The sequence below is a fragment of the Orussus abietinus genome, unplaced genomic scaffold, assembly GCF_000612105.2.
Source record: "Orussus abietinus isolate OABI.00-Male unplaced genomic scaffold, Oabi_2.0 scaffold80, whole genome shotgun sequence".
Taxonomy (NCBI): Eukaryota; Metazoa; Arthropoda; class Insecta; order Hymenoptera; family Orussidae; genus Orussus; species Orussus abietinus.
The window spans coordinates 72,393-97,338 of record NW_019394321.1 but is presented as its reverse complement, the minus strand read 5'-3'; the positions used below and the strand labels follow the sequence as shown (position 1 = coordinate 97,338).

At 41.2% G+C, this 24,946-nt stretch overlaps 1 protein-coding gene across 5 annotated transcripts; it reads left to right on the top strand.

Annotated features, from left to right (window-relative positions):
* Window positions 1-14: 14 nt before the first annotated feature.
* LOC105694509 (uncharacterized protein KIAA1109) lies at window positions 15-24,812 on the top strand. Of its 5 annotated transcripts, none has more exons than XM_012415239.2 (51): window positions 15-102; window positions 393-436; window positions 630-960; window positions 1,062-1,205; window positions 1,333-1,655; window positions 1,920-4,198; window positions 4,389-4,675; window positions 4,801-5,104; window positions 5,195-5,521; window positions 5,631-6,006; window positions 6,143-6,643; window positions 6,711-6,969; window positions 7,063-7,398; window positions 7,484-7,560; window positions 7,649-7,985; window positions 8,116-8,297; window positions 8,366-8,591; window positions 8,755-9,143; window positions 9,201-9,362; window positions 9,517-9,642; window positions 9,752-9,890; window positions 10,493-10,741; window positions 11,533-11,792; window positions 12,154-12,457; window positions 12,527-12,919; window positions 13,000-13,509; window positions 13,645-14,060; window positions 14,163-14,601; window positions 14,678-14,925; window positions 15,096-15,793; window positions 15,927-16,087; window positions 16,213-16,409; window positions 16,756-16,985; window positions 17,086-17,304; window positions 17,446-17,517; window positions 17,585-17,740; window positions 17,847-18,023; window positions 18,115-18,316; window positions 18,464-18,843; window positions 18,956-19,371; window positions 19,540-19,869; window positions 19,971-20,282; window positions 20,391-20,583; window positions 20,655-20,884; window positions 20,967-21,248; window positions 21,353-21,541; window positions 21,757-21,966; window positions 22,340-22,363; window positions 22,654-22,784; window positions 22,952-23,160; window positions 23,257-24,812. In XM_012415239.2, the coding sequence occupies exons 3-51, from the start codon at window positions 708-710 to the stop codon at window positions 23,471-23,473; spliced, it is 15,081 nt and encodes a 5,026-aa protein (XP_012270662.1). In that variant the 5' UTR covers window positions 15-102; window positions 393-436; window positions 630-707; the 3' UTR covers window positions 23,474-24,812. The 5 variants fall into 5 exon arrangements, with proteins under 5 accessions (XP_012270662.1, XP_012270661.1, XP_012270663.1 ...); XM_012415238.2 differs by having other exon boundaries at window positions 16,213-16,421; XM_012415240.2 differs by lacking the exon at window positions 22,340-22,363 and having other exon boundaries at window positions 16,213-16,421.
* The last annotated feature ends 134 nt before the right edge of the window (window positions 24,813-24,946 follow it).

Below are 24,946 nucleotides of genomic sequence, written 5' to 3'. Positions count from 1 at the left end.
GGGAAAGATGTAGGTGACAGTTCTACGAGATAACAAAATGATTTTTATAAGACCGCTACGTTATCACTGTCACGCAGATTGTGCGGTAATACAGATATGAGGGTATGATTGAATGTCAAATCTAATTTGATAGTTAATGCAAAATCTGACGTCTTTTCGCGTGTAGAATATGCTGTTAATTATACGCTCAAATTGATGTTATTTTATCATTAATCATTGATATCGGAAGCCATTGTGTGACGAACACAGATGATTCGTTATAATTTATTCTTTGTTCGATGTCACTGCAGAATTCTAGGCCTTTGGATATTTCTTTATTTTGCATCTTATTATAATATTGGTTAAACCTGAAGCAAGTAAAGCGGGTAATGAGCTTAACTTTTGACATTTAGATGGAATTCTTACAAGCTGTTTGAGTTTACGCCCCTGTGATACAGTAAGTAGGTTATGTTTGTTAACTTGAGATATTCAGTCTGCATATATCGCTTGAGGTGTTCTAATTTTTAAATAATTATATATCGGTGATTGGGTTTTTTTTTAAATTCCTCATTATTATGAAATGTATGGTTATCAATAGACTAAAATATATTTTATTTACTATAACTTTTCCTTTAATTTTACAATTTCAGAGATCGATATGTGGGTGGAATAATAGATTTACATGTTATGTATTAAATTGTAATTGAAGTCAAAGACAAAAAGGAACCATGGAGGAATTAGATCCGTTCAACGCTACGGCGCCATCCTTCTCTAAAATTGAACCAGCGTATTGGAATTATTCTGACCATGTCATCCTGGATGATCTCAAAATGGATAGTAATTTCATTTGGTTACTGTGTTCATTGGTCTCTGCTATTTCATGGATCGTGTACATAGTTTATTATAATAGCAGAGTTATAGGATACATCATAACGCGATTGTTGAATAGATTTGTTATCAGAGATGGATTTGTTAAAGTTGGTAAGAAGTTCATAAATATTGTTAAACAATTTTTTCACATAATTAAAAAATTAATTACGAACAAAATTATATATTAGAATATAACAGAGAATATTTTACAGGTTCGTTCACATTATGTGCATTAAGTGGGAAGATCATGTTTAGAGATATAGTTTATATAACGACTGACTACAGTTTAAGAATTCAGGATGGATGGCTTATCTTTAGATGGTGGAGAAGTTACGTACCAAAAGATGTCTCCGAGGGTACGTTTAATAAATATCATCGACGCTATGTATTATTTTTTAATTTTGTCTAATTTATTCATGTTCCTTTCGCTTCTTGAATTTATAAATTGACTGTTTTAATTGATATGGCAACTCTTCTTTTCAGATCTGTCCCATTCGGATACTCGGCTTTCGGTAATGTTGAATGGATTTGAACTACATGTATATAATCGCTGTCAGCTTTATGCACAACTTGAAAGAACCTTCGGTCTGATCTCGCAAATGTTCCCTGACGAGGAGAATCATCATGTAAACATCGACAATCCTGATGCGGATACATTTAGCAATACCGTTAACGAGACTCGACAACAAATTAATGCAGCAATTGACGTCTCGCGAAGAGTAAAAAATATTAGGAGACAAGAGGCTCACTTTATTGCTAGAACATGGAGAGACTTAATCCCCGTTATAAAGTTAGACGTTTGCACAGTAAGTAACTCAAAAGTGTCATTCTACACCTCGTTAACAACATTAGCATCTCTGCCATCGTCTCTTCTGACACCGGTGCTGCAGCTAATAAACATAAGCATTCTAATTTTAACACCCTTGTTACATATTGTCACTACGGAAAATCTTATTTAGTTAATAATAATATGTAAAATATTTCTTTGAAGTCTGACGATAAAATTACGCAGGAACGCGAAAATTATTCTCAACATCGATAAATCAATTATCTCTATATTATTATTCCAGGGTCGCATCGTATTTGGTAATCGTTTAGTACCAACTACACTGTCAATAACCGTAGAAGAGGCACATTTTGTATACTCGACTAAGCCGGCGGCATCTCGGCACGATCATTTCATGCATTTCACGAAGTGCAAAGCGGAGAACTTTAAAGTGATATTAGCTCCGAGTCCAAAGTACACCGGAATGGTGGATGACCCCCCGCGATACATGGGAGAAGGTTTTGTGGTGTTGAGTTCGAACAACATGGAGGTGTATTATTACATGGACGAGCCAGGAGTCGTCCCGGAACACCCCGAGATGATAAGACTGGCCAACGGCGACATGGTGGAGGCGATGCCGCCCATCTGGGGGATAGACATAAAGTGCGGAAAAGGAACGGACTTCAGCTACGGACCTTGGGCCGACAGACAACGAGAACACCTCTTCAAGTTCTTCTTCCCGAACGACTACCAACCCCTCAAGATCACGAAGACGCCCATCCCTGGGGAGAAAAGGCAAGTTCAGTCCTTTGACATCCGGTTGTCGACGCTCAACGAGGCGACGATCGACATCCTCTTTAGCAAGAACAAAGAGACGAACGCAATCCACGTGAACGTCGGTCCGGGCTCGTATTTGGAAGTCACGGTGCCCTGGATTGTCCTCCAGGACGGCTACACGACCAAGATCACGGGGCAGTTGTTGCACCTGGAGGCGACGACCAGTCTTCAGTATCGCAGCCTCGTCGAGAGCGAGACCTTGGAGTTCGGAGTCAAGTGTCACTACCCCATCCGGTGGAACGACCACCAGGAGTGGACGTTGAACCTGACTGGGTGCAAAGCCACTGCCAATCTGGTATATTCGCACAAAGACTTCTTCCAAGATATGGTAAATGACTGGGCGAGCAAGACGAGGCCGGATCTGCTCCACTTTGTTCCCTACACCTGGAAATTCAACCTGCTGCTCAAGGAGTTCGAGCTGATCACCATCTGCAACGAGTACAACTGGGTGGACTGCTCGTCACAGAACCAGGAGAACGCGCACATCGCCTTTTGCGGGGAGTTATTCGACCTGTCCTTCGACCTGCCGTTTGTGGAATACCTGCCGATGACGGTGCCCCTCAGGTTCTGGATCCAGGGGGAGAGCGTGGACCTCTCTTTCTACCTGCCGGAGGTGAACACGAACCGCAGTATCCTGCTGGCCCTGCACAAGAACGCCAAGATCATGACCAGGGACGGGTCCTGCAAGCCCCTGGCGGAGCTAGACAAGAGCAAGAAGTGGAGGAACGTCTGCCAGAAGGCCTCGGGGTGGGTGGACTGCTGGTCGGTGCCCATCGTGGCGCTGAGCATCAATTACACTTACCACCCGAGCCCCCCGTTAGGACCCATGCCGCAGGCCAACATAACCACCCCGGAGAAGGAGGAGATCCTGCTGTCCCCCATGAGGATCCCAAGGGCTAGGAAACCCCCGGGACTCCAGTGGACCCAGGACGGCACTCAGAAGTTCGACCCCCAGACCATCGCGTCCGACAAGGTCAGCCTGGAACTCGAGATCGGACCGTCCGTGCTCATCTTGAACGGCTCCCTCATCAAGCACTTCGTCCACCTCAAGGAGAACATCTTCGGGGACTATCAGACCTTCACCGACATGCATCAGAGCAGACCCACGACGGCCACCGTCGCCACGGAGAGGACCAAGGACCGGGACGCGCAGAACAGCAGCGTGGAAGCCTCGGTAGAGGACGAAGAGGTTAAGACGAAACCTTTCGACCCTAGGGATTATAGACCCATCGAGGTGACAGTCGGCATCACCATGCATGACATCCAGGCCCACTTGGTGAAGAACTGCAGCGAGAACGACCCTGGGTGTCCCGTTATTCTTTTGGAACGGTTCGGCTTCGAGATGAAGAAGGGCTACAAGGAGACCGAGCTTCAGCTCCTGCTTTCTCCTGCCATCATGTTACTCGCGGATAATGCCACCAGGCCGAGCAAAGAGAGGCATTTGAATCAGGGACATTTTATGCTGAGCGCCCTGCAGATCAGAGGTCACGCCATGTTCAGCAGCGAAGGAAGGAACCTCGACCAGGAGACCCTGGAGTATGCCTGGCTGATCGAGATCCAGTTGGGGAAACTCAGTGGCAAGATCACCTGTCCGCAGCTGCATTATCTGGTTACCTCCCTGGAGACCTTTCTACTCATGGCGAAGAATACGGAAAACAGCATGAGGCCACCTGGATTACCTCGCCATTGTCATCACGGCTTGCCGCCCTTGCAGTGCACGGATAGTGACCCCGATAATCGTTATAGGTATTTTTATTCAAAGTATTGTCGATCTCATTTAACCATGCAATTATCTTCGAAGGAGAATTCATTGCATAAGAAACTTGCACGAGGAGTGGAGGAACCCCTGTAACGCGTTTCGTTAACGTCGTCCCGATATTTTATGCAACTTATGAAATTTTGAAGCAACCCGATAACACCTTTCAAAATGTTTTAGATGTCCAAGTTCGGAAGACATCAAATACAGAATGACCAGAGTTACGGTCGACGCTATCGACCTGTACATTCAGGACGTCGGGACGGCTCTCCAGCTCTGGATATCCCCGATCCGCGTTTCAACGTGCAACCTGCATGGAAAACAAGTAAAATCCGGGGTTACCGGGGTTCTGCCAACCGTATTAACTCGGCAATTTGTTTCTGCAGCTGGCCATTTTGCGAATACTAGTAACACTAATACTGCCGGCAGCGGTAGATCTCATAACAATGCCAGCAGTCGATTGTCAGGTTCGTTCGTTGATCAATATTTGCAACGTGAATCTCTACGATTTATCGTTTCCTGTATAGCCATCTTTACGTTTGCGTCTGGATGTTGCACGTTAATTATTCCGCTAATCATTGCCCGTTTTCAGGGGACGGATCGGATATCTGGCTGGAAGTGGGATCCGTATCGTTAGGTCCAGTCATAATAGAAGCTGCCATTTCGCTTCCTACGCCTGAGCATAATTTACATTTAGTACAGCACAAATACCTGAAAACACACGACGAAGCAACGAAACGCTTATGGTTCTTGTGGCCCATGGAGAGTGGAGTCAAGTCTGCGAAATGTGGATGCATCGGTGGGTGTGCATTTTTTGGCAGCAACAGGAACGGGCCAAAATTCTTCAAGCCCAGCTATCACGATCTGCGGGATGGAATCAACATCGCTGCTTATAGGTATTGTTAATTTCCACGTCCTTCTTACTTCAAATTTCCCCACGGAGATTGGAGTATACCCTAACCAGCCTCCGGTTTCATTTTTCTCAGGATATTTGATTCTACGAAGGACAAAGGCTTCGGTCAATCTATCCTACACGATGGTCAATTAGTGTTCCACACTCCTCCGTACAGATTGCAGGATGTCACGTTACAGGACATCCCTCATTCCGCGCTGGGCGTAAAAGTAACCATAGTCCAAGGTGGATCGCAGAGCTCCAAAATTGGCGTGGAACGATCGCGATCTACGCTAGATCATAAGGAATCGAATACAGAGGTGAACGAGAACGTGAAGCTAAGTCAAGCTTTGTCGAGCCCTTCGACAGGGAGCAACGAAAGGAAATCGTTAGGGCGAAGATTTTCCTATACCTCGATGCGGTAATTCAATTGTCGAGTATTAAATTATTTATTTCAAATAAACCTTTATAATTTAATTTATCCTTCGGAAGGAACTGTAATAATCTATTGACAATACTTTATATTACAGCGGTGCTAATTTGAAAGATGTACCTTATTCTCGCCTAGTCGACGCTAGTCCAATCATTCAACTGCCCCAGAAATTAGATTCGGACTCGAAATTAAATACTGAGCGCAGCAAGTCAATTCTGAACGTCCCGGAAATTGAAACTGCCCCGAAGAGCAGTGCCTCCGATTCCAAGTTGGCAGTTGACTATTTTAATGCTCCCGTAACAGATAGGTTTCAGCAGAGCAGCAGTCCGCAGTCTTTGCCTACGGTCCCAACTGAAACTGGAGGTGGATTGGAAATTCGACAGAACGTTAAAAGTACAGAGGGTGTCAACGTTTCGGATTCACGTCACTCGTTAGGCATCTCTTCGGACTCCGAAGAGCGACTGAAACAGGAAGTAAGAGATTAACCGTTGAACATTTGATATACATTTTACAAGATAATACAGGATGTGTATATATGTTTTAAAATGACAGGATATGAATGTATTATTTAAAGTAATACAGGAAAGATAAGCACGTCACTTTTTCCAGGTACAACGGACAATTTCCATGTCATCGGAAAATCACTCCGAAGCTTTCTACTCAGCCGATGAAGACACGAGTCATGGATTAGGAGGGAGCAGAACGTCTAGCCTACGCCAATCTACAATTGGGACAGGCTCAGTATTAACTCAGCATAGCAGTATTAAGAAGAAGTACTCATCCGACATATCCATCGTGGAAAGCTCAGCGAACGTAAATGCTTGTAATGCCGAGAAAGCTAATACCTTGGAGAGGACTAAACCGCACATCCTGAGCTCGAAAAGGAGTCCCAGGATTAACAAAGATAGTCAATTCCGTCAGGAAACCGACTCGTGTGACAATGGAGCTTTACAAGACTCATCGGACAGCAATTCCATCTCGTCTACAAGTTTCATATCCGCAGTCTCCTCACAGGAAGACATGACTCTTGTGAATTTACACATGCAAGTCAATAAGCCTATCGTTGACTCCCCATTGTTGATGTCGAGTTACGTTAGCCATCTTACACAGGTAAATTTATTCTTTGGTAATGTTTCTTCGTAATTCTTTAACTAATTAGGTATTTTGATAAATCCAGGTACGCTGCTCCAACTGGATTCAGTCTTCGCTGCCTTATGATGGAAATACATTCACAACTCCAGTATTTCAACGCACCGAAGATGGTAGATTGGTTTACATCGGAGGTCGTTATGTTCCAAAATTTGATACGGTCACCGAAGGTTTCACGTCGTTGAAAATGATAACTCGAAGCGATGGATCTCCTGCAGCGAGTTCGTCTAATAAAACACCTACTCATCCTTATCTGTGGGACAACTCGGCGTTGATTCAATCGGAAGGTGAGAAGATTTATTTTTTAAGGACTATATACATCCCATGTTCGGTACTTGGAGTATTTTCAGTACTTGATTTTATTTTCATTTTCCGTTTAGGGGAAGACGACAGCACGACACACGACGAGGAAGAATTATTGGCCGCACAACACGAAACTGGCTCGCGGACAACAGTGATTGTTAAAATGAAGGGCGACGTCGATATAATGCTCAGCCCTCTCGTTCTTGAGTCGCTCCAACGTTTTGTCGATGCAATCACTCCGACATTGGCTACGCTACATCCATTAACAATTTTAAATCATCTTCACTATGACTGTATAGGAAAAGTGGAGGATGCAAATATCTTGAAGCAGGATCAAAGCTTGTCGTACTGGAGTCAAGTCCAGACCAGCTCGAAGAGATCGACAGCGGAGAGAAATATTAAAAGCAGTCAAGGTAGTGACAAAAGGAGGATTCGTTGTTATTTAAGCCTGTTGTGGTATTTCAGTGTAATATTTTTTATTATTAATTTTGCTGACAGGTAAGGTCGCTCTGCAGACTAGTGTTTACGAGGAATGTATTTCAACGCAGGTACAAGGAAGTATTATTTTACCAAAGGTAAGTCGACGTTCCTTGAAAAATACGTGGAATTATCAAAGCTAAAGAAATTGAGCACAATGATTCAATCATTTATTGCTGTTGACAGATGAACATAACTTTATTGCAAGCTTCCGTCGTTGAAGAAATCATCTCATTTTCTGCCCTCGAAAACATTCGAGATCTGAGTTGTGTTTCTTTATTTGCAATATGTTTCGACGACGTGACTGCAAGATTTTATCTTGGGAGGCAAGCAAGGGAAATCGTTCAAACTTTCCACAAGCCTGCTGTATTGCCGAATCAGAAGAAGGTTAATAAAATTAGTAAAGTGTTTCTGCCTGGGCATCAATCGGCCACTGTGGTCACCGACATTGGCGGTGGTGAACCAGTATTCATTGAAACTTCGGAAAAACAACAAGAGGAAACAATTATTACTCTCAACGTTGGTAAGAAAATTAAACGAGTATTTCTCAAATTCTTAATCTAGTTAACTTTGACTTTGATTTTTATAATTCATAAGCGCCTAATTATCAGTTTAACGAAAACGAAGATTTAACATCTGTATTATTTTATCAGGAAAAATTCATTCTCAGTTACGTAGACTGAGAAACGAGTCATCGATTCTTAAGGATGCAGTGATCACAGCGATTCCATCTCACTACTCGAGAGTATTATTCACATGTACAAGAATAACATCTCCGTTAAAATGTGTCGACTATTACTTACATCAACCTACCGAAGAAAAGGACAAGCAAAACGTATGTTTTTCCACGATATTGTTTCTTTTGAAATTATTCTCGTTACAGTGTAAACTTTATTCGATTAGAAACAAACTGGCCCGCCACAAGCAACCGAAGAATTCACCGTGGGAAGTGGAGAGGACAGATTGGGCTTTATCATGTTCGAGTGTGGTTTGGAAGGAATCAAGTTGAAAATTGTTAAACGATCACAGTTTGAAAAAAATGACAACGAAAATGAAGATAAGAAGGTCGAGCCCGAAGTTATTCACACGAACAGTGTAAAAAGTCAGGATGAATTAGACAATACAGCTGGTAAGAAGATTTGAATATTGTCTAATTATTTGATACATCTATTGTTTTTTAAAAAGCCTCTAGGGAACTCTGTCGCAAATTGCGTATTTTTGTGCACATTTTCATTTTGGAGAAAACACGTAATAATTTTTAGAAAAACTGTATTTGATGTGAATGACTCTAGGTTCCACAACGGTGACTGTTGATGCCGAAGCAGGTGCCAATGCTTCCTCTAATGCAGCTCCAATAAACACCAGTGCAACCTGTACCAGTCTTGTGGCAAAAGTGGCAAATGGTAACACGGTATCTTGCGTAATAGAATTAAAAACTGTATGGTTCAATTTTGCTGCTCCTCCGAGGACTCCGATTACCAGGAAAATCGATTACACAAGGCTGGATTGGAACCTTTTGAGCACTGCGTCACCGGCAATAAATGCATGGCTGAACCCCAGTAACAGGTTTGCCATAAAAATCGTTCACATGTTCAGATGTATGTACCGAAGATCAACGGCTATCGTCGCTTGTCTGATGGCAGAAGCGTTAGACGTTCAAGGAATTCACATGCCAGTGAAGGTGAGTGCATCGAATCATAACTTATGAACGTTATTTAAATTTTTGTTCATTTTTCAGAGTCGTTATGGAAGGTTGACGCCACTTGCTAAAACACTGCAAGAAGATCCTTCGTGCCAGTTGTGCAGCATTCTTCAACACTACGTATTGCTTTCTGATTTGGCAACTATCGAAGGCAATCTCAGAGAATCTGACTTACCGCTATTGTCCATTCTTCGACAGGTATATTCATTTGTACATAATATTCACTTCTGGTGTTATAACTGAGATTTACTTTTTTTTTTAATTTGTTCAAGCCCCTAAAAATTAATGAATAACTTACGATTTAATAATTAATGTATAAATTAATCTAAAAAGTGGTCACACATCGTTACAGGGAGTTATTGTGCTGAGTAGGCAGTGGAAGAATGTTCTGTACACACCATTACTATTGGAACATAATTATAAAACGAAACACGTTAAACCATTAAATGTCACGTTTGCCGTATCCGATCCTGAAGAGGTAATGTATATATTTATTAATTATCCCATGCTCATATTTATTATTCTTTGTCTACAACGGACGTCAATGGGTAAGAAATTATTTACTAACATATTTTCCCAAAATTTAGGAAAACCTGCTGACCGATGGTGAAGGTAGCGCAGCTGATGTCGATGATCAGGAAGTGACCGATGAATGTGCAATGTTGATCCATGCTGATCATATACACAAACAAACACAAGTTAAGAATGGACCGGATAAATCTACAGGTATTTCTAAAGAAAGGATTTTAAAACGAAACCGATACAATTGTGCGTATCTCTTGAGGAATTAACAAAACCCATCGTAATTCACTCAAAGGAATTTTTCTCTTCTGCTTTTTCGCCTAAATTCCCAAATATTGGATTTAAGACCTTCAGGGTTTAGAATCTTCACGAACATAGAAAGACTTATTAGGGCTTTGGTTTTCATTGAATCTTCTCATTCAAGTGGAATCACTTTAGAGAGTGAAAACGATTCGGGATTGGTTGTCTGTAGGAAGTTTCTGACCTCTTCTTGTGACCAGCATTGTTCGAATCTTTGTATACCTGGATAATTAACCCGTTCCTTCTAGAATTTTTCCTTCCAAAACTTCTACTTATTAAATAGTAGTCTTCTAATACACCACACAAACTGTTACAAAAATCTTTAAAACCCTACACCCAAAATCCTTGCTACGTTGACATGTCCTATCTGTTACCGTAACAACTATCCGATAGTAATTTTATTCACACACAATCCAAGTCTATTAATCCGCACGTCACTATTGTAGCTACTCTAATGTGATCTGTACTTTCTGTAACCATTACTTGGCTCGGCATGAAACAACCAGGTACATGTGGCGATGGCTTGACGGTTCCGGTGTGCTCTCCTCGGTGCAGAGATACCACTCCTTTACCGACACCAACACCGGTTCTAGGCCCGGACTCACTAACCTCTCCCTCTCCACCGTTAGCCCTCCCAAGAAGAGGCAGATCGTTGCAGCCCACACAAGTACCCGTTAGTACCCGGGCGAGTATCGTATTCCCACTGCTCGCTGGTGGTGGGCTTTTTAATCAGCCACGGGATTCCAACAACATAAGTAAGTGGACTACGAACAAATCCTTGTTCCACCTTGTCTGTTGATGTTTTCATTTATCTTACTACATGTCGACTACTCCTCACACCACCGTAGTGTTTTGCATCGTGCTCGTGCCCGCAAGATGTGGAATATATATTTAACGTAGTAATAATCACCACTCGATGAATTAAACGTGCTTTGTGTGAATGAAGAAAATGGTTTGAAGTGTATGCTTAGTTGTTTAGGGATTTATAGGTACATAGACCTGCCAAATACTTGTCGGTGCCTGATTCATCCCGGAAGAAGATTCAAGGACGATTAAAAAAGTAGACTTGTTTATGTAATCGCTTCTAGTGCCTCGTTGTATCTCTTGTGGTATTATCATTCATGTTCATCGGTGTCATCGATGTATCTTTGTCCTCTGATGAAAGCTATATTGGAGTTATGATCACTTCATCTTGTGGTTGTCTTTCGGTTTTACACCTTTTTTCCCATATTTCTTAAATACCCGATTTAGAATGTCCCATTCTACTGTTTTTGCACACGAAGGTTGATGTGGCTTGCAAATTTCGTGCAATTTGCAATCGTTTTATTAGCTGGACACCGGCATGATATCTGTTTACTTCGTAGGAGAGTGTTAGTTTCTTCAAGTTATTTTGAAAATATTGCGAGGGGAACTGCTAGATTGATACTGTTGGTGTCATTAACGTTGCACCGTGTAATCGTATTTGGTATTCTCATTTTTCTTCTCTCGCTGTATGTAGTGGATTATTTAACGTAACAGTGAGTTAATGCGGATTATAATTCTTCAGGTTATGGCACTCTACGGGAAGAGAAAACCCCTCAAATCTATGTGTCTCAATCGCATCAATTGGGCTCCAATCCCAGTATTTATTCTGGAGGTGCCGGACATGGTAGTCAACATAGTCTTGGAAGCGGAGATCAAATCACCTCTCCGACTAGTCATCACTCCAACAGGTTGGTCACTGCCGGAGAGGATTTGTACAGCTGGATGGCCAAACAGCAAGAATTTATTAAGGACAACGAAAAGGGAAATCTGAAAGGAAACTGGGTAAGTGTATAAATAAAATAGCGGTGGTGAACACAAAATAACAAATTTAGATATAACCCACAGGACGATCTCTTTGTAAAATGGCAAACGTACAGTAGCAATTACCATCGAACAGTGCTGCGATTAAAGATACAGATTAAATTGCGTGTAATTGTTTTCTCATATCAAGTTATTAACCGTGATCTCTTCTTCAGGTCTTTCGGACAGAACAGAAAACTACCAAGGTAGTGAAAAAAGAAACTATTAAGAATTAGAGCTGATTAAATTTTATGTTATCTCATTTTCTAGATTGTAAATGCCATTTTTAACATCGTGTCACTTAACTGTAACAACTTATGTGTATTATTTTAAATATTTCCAGGATTCAAAAATCAATACCATGACCACCGAAGACACCGAAGACTCTGACATTCACAGCGGTGCTTTTTTCTACCCGATGAAGGACTCTCTTCGATTGTTAGATGCACATTTGATTTTTGAACCACTTCTCTCCTCATTGTCCGTAATGCCACAGGAGATGCTCTCGGCAATTGGTTCTGGGAATATCAATAACATGTCAACCTTAGACTCACTTAGCTCGAACTTATCGCTTGTAGGCAGTATGGAGACCATGCGTATTGACATTGTCGTCAGCGAATTTGGAAAGATACTAGATAGGAGAAAAGGTACATCGATAACTTCACTTGCCATGAATTAGATATGCTGGGAAAATTATAATTTGTTATTATACACAGGCAACAAAAATCAGACGAAGAAGGGCACCAAGTTTCATCTTGACATTCCTCCCGAAACGCCTGCATTTTTGTGCGAAAAAATTGGAATCGAAATCGACGTTAAGAAAATGGCTGACATGACTGTTGACGATATGATTCAGAAACAAAATGTATTGTATATATCCCGAGGCCAGCTCAAGAGACACACGAGCACAGTTGTCAATTTCAGCATCAACATCCGATACATCAGCCAACAAGTGAACATGCCTTTGTTGAGGCTGTTGCATCAAATCAGTAATATGTACCAGAACGTCAAGGAAACTCAGATGGAATTGAAGGAACAACAGCCCGAAGCCAAAAGGAGTGCAAATTTGACCACTGTTGAAACAACTGCCAAAAATGGTTCATCGTCAAGTGTGTACATAAGTTCGATTATTCCTTACGTCGGTATTTCTGTGTTTTATGTCAACTTCCTTTTGTTATTCCTATCGTAGCATCGGACCTTCAAGAGCAGCTGCTCATCGGTGGAAAGAAGACGGAAGAGTCAGTGCTCCGCAGCGGCTTCGACTTCAGCCAACCCAAGGTTATATCTCCCTCCGCAAGCATTAGGTCTCGTCCTCAGAGCTTCGCACAAAAGCTGCGCAGCACTGGAAAGAGTGTCAAGGGGTATATTAATCTAAGCGAAGGAGTTACAACACCAAGCTTCGGTGTCAGTCCCAGCGGGTCTGGCCTGGACAAGTTCAGTATTCTGTCAGAGAAGAGAAAGGACAGCTTGAATTTAACACCTCGGTGCTGGAAAACTATCTACTACCTTTTAGACCTCTATGCCACGAGACCAGAAACGAAAACCATCACACACAGGTTTTCTGTACCCGCAGAAGCTACGGAGCACTATAAGGGTACGAAGAAATACGAAATGCTAAATGAATCCAAAGATGGAGACATCGAGAAAGGATTGCATGCTGAAACTAGTTCCACTCCTGTGCCACCGCCAAGAGAACTTAGTACGTATTTTTTTTTTTATGCTTAAATATAAACAATATATGTACTAACAAGCTCATCAATGATTATGCGAAGACTAGGATTTTTCACATCAAAGGGCTTCAATATGTTTTCAAATCAATGCATCCTTATTTCAGATGTTGTTACTGGGGAGAGGACTAGATTGATCATCTTCGGAGTAGCAAAGATTCATCGAACCAGACTTTTGGCCACTTTGAGTGGATTAAAGCTCGAGGCGGAGATCACGAGTCTGCATGCGAGCTTAACGTGTCGCAAGAAATCCAGACCTGCGAGTCTCGAGTGCAGTTTAACTGGACAAATTGGCAGGACGATGATAGTCCTTCTAGAAGGAGTCGCTCCCAGTCAACAGACCGTCGTAAAAGTCACGGTTGGAAAATCGCAAGCTCTGTATTCCAGCATCACGAGGCGACAAAAGGATAAAAACAGTGGTTTATTAACTGTTGGGGCAGTAAACATCGATATACCCCAACATCCTGTGGCTTTGCATGGCATGATGACGAGGGGCAGTAAACAATTGTCGTCTACTTTGCAGGTAAACATGACTATAAACTATCATATTATTTAACAAATTTTATTCACATTTTGCCAAACGTCCACTAACCTCATCCGTGTCATTTTTTTATATATATTTTAGGAGCTGCGAGTCACGAGAACGTCGTCTAGATTATCTCGAGGTCCTCAACCCGAAGACGTCGATGGAGCACCTGGAAGTCCTCATCACTATACCCCGGCTCCTCCCATAGATGTGGAAAAGCCACAACCAGTGTCCGTTCTTTTGGAGCCCATCGTCATGCAATTCCACGTGATCCTGCAGAGCTTGAGCATAACTGCTGCTTTATTGCCTTCATTACAAGCACAGTACAAGATGGATCAGGTGAACAGCTCCGGCATCACTGGCAGCAAAGCCAAGTTTACGATAGACTTGCCTCATCATAGCTTAAGTTTCACAACGAAGCTACAAATGACCGAAGCAAACCTGCCATCGGAAGCGAGTATAGAACTGCCCAAGGTTCATGTATCCGCGGAATATATTCAAGATGGAAATAGCAGCTTGAACGACAGCAAAATAGCAGGTAAAATTTGGTTACACCTGCTTTTGCTCGGAAACTTTTTTTTTTTTTTCCTATTCGAACGTCATGTCATTTTCAGATGGCGTGGTGTTGAGGCAGGGCAGTTATCTCAGCGGAACAGCTGACATCGGGGTATTCGAGCACTCCTTGACGACAGATCTCTTAAATCATTTAGTATTCGTTCAAAAGGTGTTCATGAAAGAAGTGAACGAGGTTGTGCAGAAGGTTTACGGAGGGGAGAAACCAGTGCCTCTTTGGCTCGAAGACGAAGAACCATCTAGCTCCAGCTTAAAAAGGATTTTATTTTCACTCACTATCCGTATCAAGGTAAAGTACTACATCGATTCTTATCCACAATTACAAAAATTGTTCTGCATGCCCTGACAGATTCATTGCACATATTCTCTCGATATGAAGTTGTTCCGTACAGACTTTGAAATATTATTTAAAAAATTTCATTCACTAACGATAGTAAATAAAAAATATTTCTTTCGCAGAGAATTCAACTAACAGCGACGACGCCAACCAACTCGGCTGTTCGCTTGGAAACCGGAGCTGTGGAATTTCAATTGTCGAATCGTGTTCAAAACGTGTCCGGTGCTACGCAGCCTAATCCTTATATGAAGCTTTTTGGGAAGGCACAGGTGGACATCAACCTGTGCCTCGGTCAGTTGCTTAAAAACGTGATGTTCGAAGAAGCGGAGCCTGAATTTCAGCAATTCGCGTTCTTCAACACAAGGATTGGCCTGCGAAATGCCTTTCAAGAAGAGATGGCCCAGGGAGAAGACAAGGAAGTCGTGTTGATCACGTTGAAGCGACCTCTTATCTACATCCAACCGATGGCTGTCGACAAGGCTATACTAGTGTGGTTGAATTATAAAAATGCCTACGAGTATTGGAACGAAAAGAGAGCAAACCTGAATAAGGAGGTGCTCACTGCTACCCAACAAGTGTTCGAGAAGGTCCCCTTCGGTCAGCTGACGAGCCAACTGAGTGCACCTCATTTGGGAACTTTATTTCTCCAATTAACAGTTGACGATATGGGCATCTGTATACCATTAAATCCATTGCCTCCGCAGAATTGGGGTCTGAATAGAGGAATGTATGACACGGAGTCACGAGGGGCTGTGGTTGTCACTTTGGAGAGCACAAGTATCTCTGCGTGTAGTAGTGGCAGTCTTGTAAGCAAAGGGCGGTGAGTGAAGTAATTTTAGATTATGTGTCACTATGGTTCATGTATACACTGTTCGAATGATATATTTCTAAGTGGTTTTTTCGTTAATTTTTTATTTGCAATGTAAAACTAATAACGATGAATTATTTTACAGCTTTGTCGGACTGTGTTTGAGGTTTGCGGAAGACTTTGAGACATCCTTAGATGATTGGAAACCAGACATGACCGATAATAGCATAATGAACTTGTGTGTCGTTTCCGATGGAACTTATGAAGTTTGCAGCAGGACCATTGCACAGAAACAGGATAAATCTGGTGAGCTAGTTTTTTGGGGGAGTTTAAATGCTGGTCATTGTTTTGGACCCGTCAAACATGTGAATCGTTAACTCTTAGTACAATGATTACTGCGATTAGATGTGGAGTGTGTTTTCAATGTTTAGATAATGCCAAATGGATATTAAATGTGCAATGGCAAATGGAGGGAGTGGATATTCATCTTGACGTCAGCGTGGGTCAACAATTATCAGCACTTGGTCACACCTTGACGATGCTTACTGGCTCCGAAGAAGATGACACTCACATACCTCTGGAATATGATAGCGATGATGCTGATCAGCCTGACAATAGCACTAGCCAGGTTAAAAAAAAAGTATGGTATTTGTTTTATTTTGTTATGCTTTACTCTTCACATTGTCTTGATATTCACCGAATGGTAATGTATTCTTTCGTTCTTCTGCGTAGAGAAAAAAGTCCTATCAAAGACCATCTTAGAATTTTTAAATATTGTAGATAATGATTGTAAACATGCTCGAAGAATATTCCTTTTTATTTAAATAGTTTTTACCAATGTTTCTTTCTGTTTATATTGAGACCTTGTATTACCTTGTATCTCTATGCATTCTTAGTGCTATTAATTCCAATTAACTTTTTGACCGATGCCAGCTATGGACTATTAAAACTTATTCTCAAAACTCTATTTATAGGAGAGCATTTTGATGAAGAAATCAAAGAACTGGATGGACAGCCTACCGGCTTTTATCTTCGACCCGTCATTAGATGCAAAGAAGCGATCTAAATTAATTGAAAAGGAAATGAATGAGCAGGCTAAAATTATTAACGATTTGAGGTCACTCGGTGCATCTCATGGGACGATTGAACAAGAAATGAAACGGCTGCATGAATTGGAAGCGATGGTGTTCAAAGACTTCCGAAGGTTTGGTTCTTCATTATTCTAAAAACGAAACTAGAAATTGGTACAAATAAGCGCAATCTGTGTAACAAATTATTTCATCCGTAAATTATTATTCTCGCAGAGACATGATACAGAAGTTAAGAAGGCAATCGGTGAAAGCATCAGGAATAAAAGGCAAACTAGGCCTTGGGAGCAAAACGAATGCTTATCGATCGAGATCGTTTATAGTGCCTTCACCTACACCAGAACATCATTTAGAAAGTCCTGAAGATGGAAATGCGGAAATTAATTCAGCTAATTCAGCGAGTTACGAAAGTAGTCCTAGAAGTGGACCAAGTCGGTAAGATGATCCTAATGATAATTTAAAAAAGACATTCGATTCTACACTGCATCGTTATGATATAAATTATAGAGTTAGAGATTGTAAAAATGTGAGAAACTTTTTCTTTCACGATTAAATTACTAAATTAATATTTTTCAGGTCTGCTTCTCTTCGAGTTCGAGGCTTGGGCGGACCAAGGGTTACATTTAGTGACACCCACACTATGTGCAGGTACTTTTCAGATAAATGCATTTTTGCGTGTTTCTATGATTTTACAATAACATTTAATTATCTACAGGCAATCCTCGCTACCCAGTGCTAGTTCAGAATTGAGTTTACCGGAAGGCGAACTGGAATGGCCGGAAACGGTAGAAATAGAAGGGGAACAGGTTGAGTTAAGAAGAAAACACAGGGATAACAGTTGCACGTCTAGCTACGATAGTATGGAAGGGAAGTACGTAATTTTACTTTATCATGTACTATTTTTATTACCTCTTCAATTTTGAAGATGTACAGAAATTAGAAGGATTTATGCAAAACTCAAATTATTAATTTTTCAGTGCACCACTTCTTGATTCGTACGGAAAGGATCAAGTGTCAACATCTTCGCCACATATCACGCCACAAAAGACCCAGGAGCCTAATATAGATTTTGAACTCGACGTTAAAGTGCTGATCAACAGTGGAAAATGCGTTCTTCATACGAAAGATCCAGCTAGAGACGATGAACTTAAATTGTAAGTATCGAAGCTGAGAAACAAAGATTGAGAAATCTACAAATGGATATCATGGCAATTATTTTTCATATTAATATCGCCAATATTTCAGGATGAGCCGAATGAAAAAAGAAAGGTCCTGTTCCGGGGGAACATTTGAATTCCAACCGAGCAGCCCTAGCAGCAGTAGGAAACATTTGAGCAGCAAGGAAAAATCTTCTACGACGAGCGCATCGAGACTGCGTTATCTGTATCACTCGAACGTGCCTTTGGTTGATTTAACAATTTTCCATATTCCAGGATTAGACGTAAAGGTGAGTCTTACCCGAATTAAAAACACTAGGTATAATCGGAAGTTTTATAAAATTTAAAACTCGTCCCGACAACTTGTACATGAATAATTATAACTACGAAGTACCTTGAAATTCCAAAAATGTAGATATAAATTCAATCGTTCTCAGGTTCACTACGAATCAAGGACACTTCCCGAAGAGTCCATCTCACCTCGGATGGGAGACAACAGTTTATTGAGCCCTGCATCGATGACGATGCTGAAGAAGTCCAGCACCAAAAAGGCGAGTCTCTTCGCGGGGATGACGCTCCAAAGCATCCCCGAAGAGACCATCATCAGCCCCCACATTTTGGAGTTCTTTGAACAGACTTTAGAACCAATACCTAGCAAAAGCAATTTCCATAACGTGGGTCAGACAAGTACGGTCTTTCCACTGGATAGCATGGAAAGCTCATCTTGGGCCGCCTCTGCAGCGAGTGGAAATTATGTTTATGCGAGTTTCCCGGTGGATGTGATAGTGTACTTCCACATGCAACCCTCCACCTTCAGGTACACATTGGGGCGCTAAATAGGAAATCAAGCTAGTACATATTTACCGCCGGAATGATACGGTTGTTAGAACATTTTCAATTAATTCTGATATAATATCCTCGATTCTCAGGTTTTCCTGTTTACCAGTGTCAAGGGTGGAGTGTATGCTCCAGTTACCGTCACTGGACATCGTGTTCTCTTCGAAACGAGCCGAAGAGGAGCTTCCTGAGTTCAGGGAGTACAATTCGTCCAGCAGCCAATCAGTAAACATGGGGAGAGAAAGCAGTTCAGCTATCGGTGGTTTATCGGTCACGGGATGTCTGGCTGATTTTTCGGTCTATGTCTTTCATCCTTATGGCGGTGGAAAAAAATCTGGAGTTAAGGAAGCCCAGTGGTCTCCATTGTCCGACAGCGAGAGGAAGGATTCCCTCAGCATCAACGTCGAGTTCGTCAAGTTTCATCTCTCCAGGAGCAGGAAACTGAACTTCCAAAGCGAACAGGCGAAGAAAATCACGGACTCCAGCAGAGCCGTCATTCGGTTCTCCAGTATATATATTTTGTACATTGTTTAACCCTTTGCGGGATTCTAAGCTAACATCACGAAGGCAGACACCTGGTCTGAGCCCGTCTCAATGTTCTAACTACAAAGTGCAACAATTAAATCGTGAGTTTCAAGCGATGTACTTTATGTGAACCTGCGTTCTTGTATTTCAGCTATCATCGACATAGGATCGGCATCCTTTAAATACGACATGCGACGCTTGACGGAAGTCCTTGCTTTTCCTAAGGCTTGGTACCGCAGGAGCATCGTCAGAAGGTTGTTCCTCGGGGATCTAAGTTCAGCAGCGGCACATGCCGAAGGGGACAGCAATTCTTTCCCGAACCAAGAAGAGGCAGTCATGGGCAGCTCGTTGCTGAAACACTACGACAGACACGCCGGTGACCCGCTCTCGAAAAGCGCGCCTGAACGAAGTCCTACATTAAATAGAGATAAATTGAGACTAAGCCTTGAAACCGACGCACCGAGACCTACTCGACTGAAAGGTATTAATAAAATTATTAAGAAAAACATTATCTTCTCGTGATATCAAAATTCCTTAGCTGTTTCTTAGATGTATTCATCTAATAATAATTTCAAATTTTAGACACCGGAAGAGGATGGAGCTTCAACACGGAGAAGCAAACGTCGTCGGAAGTTAAATTGCGGGAGTCCGCTTGGGAAACCTTGGTGCTGTTTGCGGTTAATTTTACTCGATTAAACGTCCACATGAACATGGGCAACGTGATGGGGAATGTGTCATGGATGACCAAGGATTTTCGCTCCGATGGAAGGCTTTCCATAGGCAGTACCGGTCACAAGAATTTGTACATTGGTGTTGGCTTAGGAGGCTCCAGTTTGGATGCCAAAGGCGGTATAGTTGGTGGAATTATAGAGCTCAGCAAAATTGATACCTACAGTAAGCACCGATTTATGAGGTCAGATGGTGAAGTGGATGCTTCAAAATCTAGAACAGTACACGAGACAGGTTTTATCGATTAAAATTTCGTGCGTTACAATTTTCCAGCTCATATTCGAGAAGAACCAGGAACTGAACCCGATCATACCGTGGGGTTGAAATTATTTGCCTTAGAACTGAGATTAGACTACATGGGAACGAGTGTATTGATGTCAAGAGTCTCTTCGTTGGATGTTACCCTGAGAGACGAGTGGAAAATCAACCGAAATAGCGGTGGCGATGCTTTTATGCCAACTCGACGGTTCGTAGTCTTTGCAAATTCATCTTTTATGGTATCGCGTTAATGAGAGTTTTTGATTTCTTTATATTCAGACCTGCGATTATCTTCATGCATGGTAACATGGGGTGGGACCAACTGCAGCTCATGATCAGCAAGTCCACCACTGCGGATTTGTTGAAGATGTTTTACAAGCTCGACGAGTTCTTTAGCCAACAATTCAAAAGCAGCAAACGGGTGTTCAGTTCGTTGCAGCCTAAACATCAAAGAATGAGCAACAACAGCATGAAGAAGAAGCAGCAGAAGAAGAAATCTACGGTTGATGGTAAACGTTATTTTTTTTTGCAATTAAGTAATCAAGAAAATGCATAGAAACCTAAATCACTTTTTTTTTTTTTTTCGTTTAGGACCATGGACATGTAATCAGTCAACGATAACCGATGCTCGTCACCATCGCCATTGGCAGCGAGTTTTGGCCCAAGTTGCCGGTTTGCAATTGGGAAGCTTGAAATTTTCATTACCCTCCAATGGTACGGTTCTTGGAGGTACGATGGAGTTGCACGGTTCAAATATAAGCTTGGCCTGCTTTCACGGGATAAACTTCAAAAGTAAAAGCTGGGCGCTGTTCTCTCTAAAGGAACCTTGCATCAGCTTCGCTACAGAAGCACAAGAAATACCCAGTGTTGAATGTAAGACTCGTTATTTTTTTTTCTCGACTCATATTTTTTCTAGGATGTCCTATTATTTTTATTTACGGTTATATATTTTAAAGTCTCAATTCTTTTGTACATAGCGCCAGAAACGTGTGACGTTCATGTGGTGCAAACGCTAACGATTAGTTTGGGTCAACAACAAGAACAACATGCCAGGCATCATTCCATGGCTACGGTGTGTCGTCTTAGTTGCAGCGTTTTGTTCCCACCTCAGTTCAAGACTTTACAAGAATGGTTCCACTACGCTTTTGCCAATAGCGATATCGACGGTAAGATCAAATTTCGTGAAGGTTATATCAAAACACCATGCTACAAATATTTAATAACAGTATACGAGTGGTCATAATGACGACCGCCATTTAGTAGAAATTATGTTTACACATACTTATTTAATTGATTTACGAGTGGCAACTAATGAATACTAGTATTTTTTTTATACCACTTCTCCATCGGGCTAAATAATATCTTTGTACTAAATTTATAGCGGTGGATCGATTTCCTTGCGTCGAGAGAGAAAGAACGGACAGCACATCCGAGGGAAGTGGCAGCATGAATCGAGGCAGAAGCACTTCGGCTACGCCTGGAAAATTACAAGAGCATTCCCACACGCGAGAAGTGATATTTGCGTTACCTTCCCTGCAATTGCACTTGAAGACCGAGCACTTGCAAACTGCCAGGACTCCAGATGTCATCGGTAAGCATAAAAACTTTTTGACAGGATTATCCTCGACTGTCATAATAATTTATTTTGACAAATTATAATCGTTTCACTTAATCGAAAAAGATAATGACAGGACAATGGTCACTGTGAATACGTTCTTCATTCTTTGTAATTGTTTGGCAAAAACAGAAACATGCTAACCTTGAACTTACCATTTAAAATAAATGTACTATTTAAGTTCGATGAGCAATGGATGCATACAAAGGTATACAATAGACAAGTATAAAAAGAAGCAAAGATATCTGCATCTTTGCTTAATGAGAATAATAATTCCTAGTACTGAAACCTAACCACCATCGATATTCACATGACGTTCTCTTCAGATATTTTTTTTGTATATTTTTAGGCCTGCCTAAACATAATTTATATAGTAAGTATTTCGTGTCAATGGATTTTCATTTCCTTTAGCAGCGAAATGTGAACTGTGCTTCTCGCCGCTTAATGATTTTACTTTTAGATTAGCTGAGTGATTTTAATCCATGTAGTACGCATTGTGCAAAGTTCTGCATGAAGCAAGAAACATTTCCAAGCGACGATATTCAGTACACGACGATAGCTTGTAGCGAAAATTAATTAGCATTTCTGTTAAAAGCTATTAAATATTTTAATCGCATACACATAAGCAGATGAGTGGACTTTAAATACACATTTATCGAACAGGTGAAAAACCATTGGTCGAATGCAGTTTCATCACTGAATTCGAAGATCATATATTCGTTACGGTGGATGCGGAAGCGTTCTTCTTTTTACACGACCTGATCACGTCATATGTAAAAGAGAAAGAAAAAGTGGTACGTACTTTTAGTTGTGTGTTCTACATAATATTTTTGTGGATTCTCATGAGATACTTAGAACTTTTATGTGGTTCAATAGAAATATCGACAATGTGTAGAAAGATTGATTCAGAGACTGTTCCTTCCATGTAAATATTCTAATTTATTTAATTATCTTATTATAGCACACAATGCAAAATTTAGGCGCTAGAGCGCATAGTCCAGATCCTCATGAAAAGAGAGGTACGACCACGAGCCATACTGGACCTTCGACAACAGTCACCATCACAACAGAGGATGAGAGAAAACGCAAACAGTTTGATCCTGCTGAGATGTTCATAAAAGACTGGCGATCTTATCGGTGTAAGACCTGGCATTTGGAACCCACTGTTCGGTATGAACCAGATTTTTGTAGAACATATAAAAGTGCTTAATTTTGATCACTGCATTTTTTATAATTTTCTTGCTGTTTACGCTTTACCATTTTTAGATTACTTTCCTGGGCGGGAAAGAGCATCGAGCCGTACGGTATAGACTACATCCTACAAAAATTGGGCTTCTCTCATGCTCGCACCACCATACCGAAGTGGGTCCAGCGAGGCTTCATGGATCCTCTGGACAAACTGCTAGCCGTTCTTATGTTAAGAATGGTTCTTGCCGTGCGGGAAGAAACGCCAGACGAGAAGGAACACAAAAGAGACAAGTAAATTATCTGCCGATGGATCGTCAGGCCACAAAAGACAACTACAGAATGATCTCCGCTGCGTTCGTTGGAAATATTCAATTCTCACGGGGAGCAGCTTTCAGTCTTATATGAAATAGCTATTTTGATGTTAGTTAATTGTATTTATTGTGTCCGTAGTCAAGGCATAGAAAGAAGTGACTCCAAGATGTGAGGTTAGTTTCTAATTAGAGGTTATACGGGAGAGGAAGATAACTACGACAACAGGTGTTTATTTCTAGGGCGCGCAATCGTGAGCGTGTACATGATGTACTCAGTGTAAATTTCATATCTAAGAGTACACTATGTTTATATACATATATATATATATATATATATATATATATAGACGTATATATACAGTGTGTGTCGGTTAACATTACACTCAAAATGAACCCTTCGTTTTGAATTCTATTAAGAAGCCTCTCGGGTCGAGGCTCAATGGTTTGGCGGTGTCTTGTCAGTCAGCAGAGGGATTTAATTTCCAATACAGAATGACGTTATTTAATGCAACTCAATGGTAATGGTTCTGTTCTTTATGTAAAAATGTAAGAAATTTTTAATGGTGTAGTTCGATTTTAAATTGCGATCCCTCATCATAGCCTCTTCCAGTACCTTGCATTTCGTCGGGAAATCCTGTACGTATGTATGTATGTGCATACGTACATATGTGTATGTATTTACGTTTATGTATATTATAATATCAGGATTGTATGACCAATGCTCTGGATAGAGGGGATACTACTGTGAAAAAATTTAGAAAAGATGCATGAGAGATAAATGAGATTAAAAAAGTTCCCATCTCTCAGACTAGTTTGCAGCGTATCTCTTCTATTTGTAGTGAAAGTGGGTCGGAAGATTCCTGATAGAGTGATTTTCTCTCGATGGAGCAAAGAAAAGGCTTCAACGACAGTTAGTTGAAAGATGTAGCGTAGAAGCATGTTAAGGAAAATCACTATGTCAGCAATCTGCCTTCCTACTTCTATTTGCAGCTGGTCCAAAGTCACGAATATGTTGTATTATACTTTTGTTTCACCTCGAGGTCCCCCAGAAAATAATCGCGTACTGCTTTTGCATGTATAAAGGTGCAGCAGGAGAATCGTATCGACAAGTGTAATCTTAAGAAGGTATCGAAGGATTTTATATTTCTTTTTATGTGTGATGCTTCTTCGTTACGGTAGCTAAGACGTGAGATAGATGATTATTGTAAATCGGCTTTAGGCGAAGAAAACGATGTTACGAATCGGTAGGACATATGGAGACGGTAATTCACATTTACAATATGTTTTGTACAGGACACGCATAATAAAATGTGTAAACCTGTATGCATAAGATTTCTGATACACATGAGGATGGTTTTAATGAATATTTACTTTTTAAACACAAGGTACCGTCTCGTGTCTAACGAATTTCATCCTTGACTGATCTGGCGTACATTCCAATTTTAGAAACATTTCAG